This window comes from Colletotrichum fioriniae, assembly GCF_027942845.1.
Source record: "Colletotrichum fioriniae strain IMI 355084 chromosome Unknown scaffold_15, whole genome shotgun sequence".
NCBI lineage: Eukaryota > Fungi > Ascomycota > Sordariomycetes > Glomerellales > Glomerellaceae > Colletotrichum > Colletotrichum fioriniae.
Window position 1 is genome coordinate 12,917 of NW_027076851.1, and position 2,579 is coordinate 15,495.

Sequence of the window (2,579 nt, forward strand, 5' to 3'; positions counted from 1 at the left end):
CATTGTCGACATCATCGACCGCCACCCGCAAAACCACGACGCGCGACCTCAAAATCTGATCTCGACAACATCCATCTCGTTTCGCTCCAGGTGCCGAATCTGCCCTACTCTACCCAATCCAAATACACCCTCAACGCTGGGTGTCTCTTCAATCTCAATCACCACGATATATCCCGAACCGACGACCGTCAGCTGCTCCATCCGAGCAGAACATTCCGGCGCAATGCCTTACCCTCTCGATACGCACGTCCTGACAGTGGACACCAATGTCATCAACAAGGTCGATACCTCAAATCCTCAGAACCTCTACAGCATGTGGACTGGTAAGCATCTCGCACCTGGCTGCTCCTTTCAAGGAGCTCGCGCATCACGCGCCTACTAACACAATCTCCAGTCTTTGCCAAGTGCGCAGAGTCTGTTGAGCAGGGCCGCAGGTTAGAGAACCTCAGCTGGCGATTGTGGAACCGTGAAACGTTCTGCTGCACCGAGGAGGAACAAGCCTCCATCACCGCCACCAGCTTGCCCAGAGAGATCCCCCAAGCCAGCAGAATACAAGATATTCCCCAACTATCCGGCAGTGTCGACTCAGAAAACGACGATGAGGCGGTCGACTTCACTTCATTATCCGCACCCCTCGAGATCCGTCCTAGAATCCAAAGACAGGACTCTTGCGCGAGCAACCGCAGCCGTGGCAAGGAACGCCACATCACTTCCGGCGACTTCGAGAAGATGGTCGTCTCTATTATCAAGGAGAACGAGCCCTTGTCCGCTCCTCTCCGTCAAATGGCCTCCCCTTACATGCCTCCTATGAAGGAGACCCCCGACCTGGCCCCTGCCTCCCCCGTCTACGAGCACTCTGGATCTACCACAACCGAGTCGCCTTGCAAGTCATCGGAAGAAGAGCACTCCCAAGAGCCGACCTCACCTGAAATCACCTCTCGCACCACCGTCGTCCGCGGCTTCTCCCCTTCCCAGATTCCCAGAGCCATTCCTGCCTCTCCCAAGGTTATCTCTCCCGCTGCCATTCCCGAGCCGAGGTCATCGCCCGCAGCCAAGCCCATCCTGTCCAAGAAGCAGCCCATGTTCTCCATTGGCGAGTCTTGCTCCTCGAGCGAGCAAGGCCACAGCATCGAGAACCTTAGACCTATTCCCGCTCCTGTCCAGAAGCGCAAGATGTTCCAGGTCGGCGGCTCCTCCGAGGAGGACAGCTCTCTTAAGAGTGCCCTTGCCTCCCAACCCGGCTCTCTGCTCACTGGTCAGAAGAAGACCACTTCCTTCGCTGACCACGTCTCCACCCGCATGATCAACGACGACAACTCTGCCATCGCCGACGATTCAGAGACCGACTACGTCGACGAGAGCGCCATTGATGACGACGACGACTCTTCCGACTGGGAAGACTCCATCGAGGACAGCAACAAATCTAGCATTGACGAGAAGACCTTCTTCCAGCGCGTCGATTCCAAGGTCAACTTGACTTCGCGCCGTTCCTTGATTACGCTCATGATGACTGAGCAGAACGACCGCTCCAGCAAGCTTGGCAACATTGCTTCCCAGTCTACTTCGGCACTCCCTTGGTCGCGCACTAGCCACACGGCTCCTCCCACCTTGGCCGTCTCCCCCAACGACTCCGATGACGCTCCTCTCATGATGAAGCGCGGCAATCGCTCTTCTCCCCTGAAGCCCATCAACGAGGTGCCTAGGTCGGCTGCCCAGCCTATTCATGCCACGGCCAGCCACAGCCACCTCCAAGCTGCCTTGTCTCCCCGGACTACCCGTCGCAACATGCTTGCGACTGAGTTAACCGAGTCTCTTCGCCGCAACCTCCTCTGGGAGCGCCAGCAAAAGTCGTCCACGGCCAATGCCGTCCTTAAGAGACGTCACACCTCCCACGACGTTGCCAATCTGAAGCAGTATCCCGAGAAGGTCTGCCTCAAGAACGGAGACGCCCCCGTCAACCCCCAATATTTCTCCAAGGACACAGACAACTTTGGAGGCTACCACTCCAAGGGGTGGTAAATTATTATTACAGTACCGCACTACACAAAACACAAACCTATCACGATATCCGACGAGCGTGTGGCCTTTGAGCCCGCTCGAACATAGCTATTTCTGGTTGCTTTTACACTGCATTACGCGCGGCGGCATCGCATCGGCTCTGCCATTCATCATAGTACCATAATCATGGGCGCGCATAGTTGGGACTAGTCAGTCTCATGATACGACACGGGTGCATTCATTGGGCCTTGGGGTGGGCCTTCTGGACCTGATTCTAATTTTCACACATTTGCACGGCGTCTCTTCATCATACGATACCATGGTCTGTTTTGTTTTCGCGACATACCACCTTCATGTTTTATCAATGGGTCTGGGTCTCTGCATTTACATGATTGTTTGAAAGTTTTGTACTGAAGAAGAGGTGGATTGTACTCTATGGACAGGACCAACAGGAGGGGAAAACACATCTACAGAAGGCAGTGCCCGAAGGCGACTTCAACAGCAGGACCTGACACTGACTGGGGCATGCTGATGACAAGACATGGGAGGGTGAAGAAAAACCGGGTGGTGGAAGACCATAA

At 55.1% G+C, this 2,579-nt stretch overlaps 1 protein-coding gene across 1 annotated transcript; it reads left to right on the plus strand.

Moving 5' to 3' along the window:
* Positions 1–223: 223 nt before the first annotated feature.
* N0V96_010549 (uncharacterized protein) lies at positions 224–2,019 on the plus strand (the record flags this gene model as incomplete). Its single annotated transcript, XM_053189401.2, has 2 exons — positions 224–323; positions 395–2,019. The coding sequence occupies 2 exons, from the start codon at positions 224–226 to the stop codon at positions 2,017–2,019; spliced, it is 1,725 nt and encodes a 574-aa protein (XP_053053389.2).
* Positions 2,020–2,579: the final 560 nt, after the last annotated feature.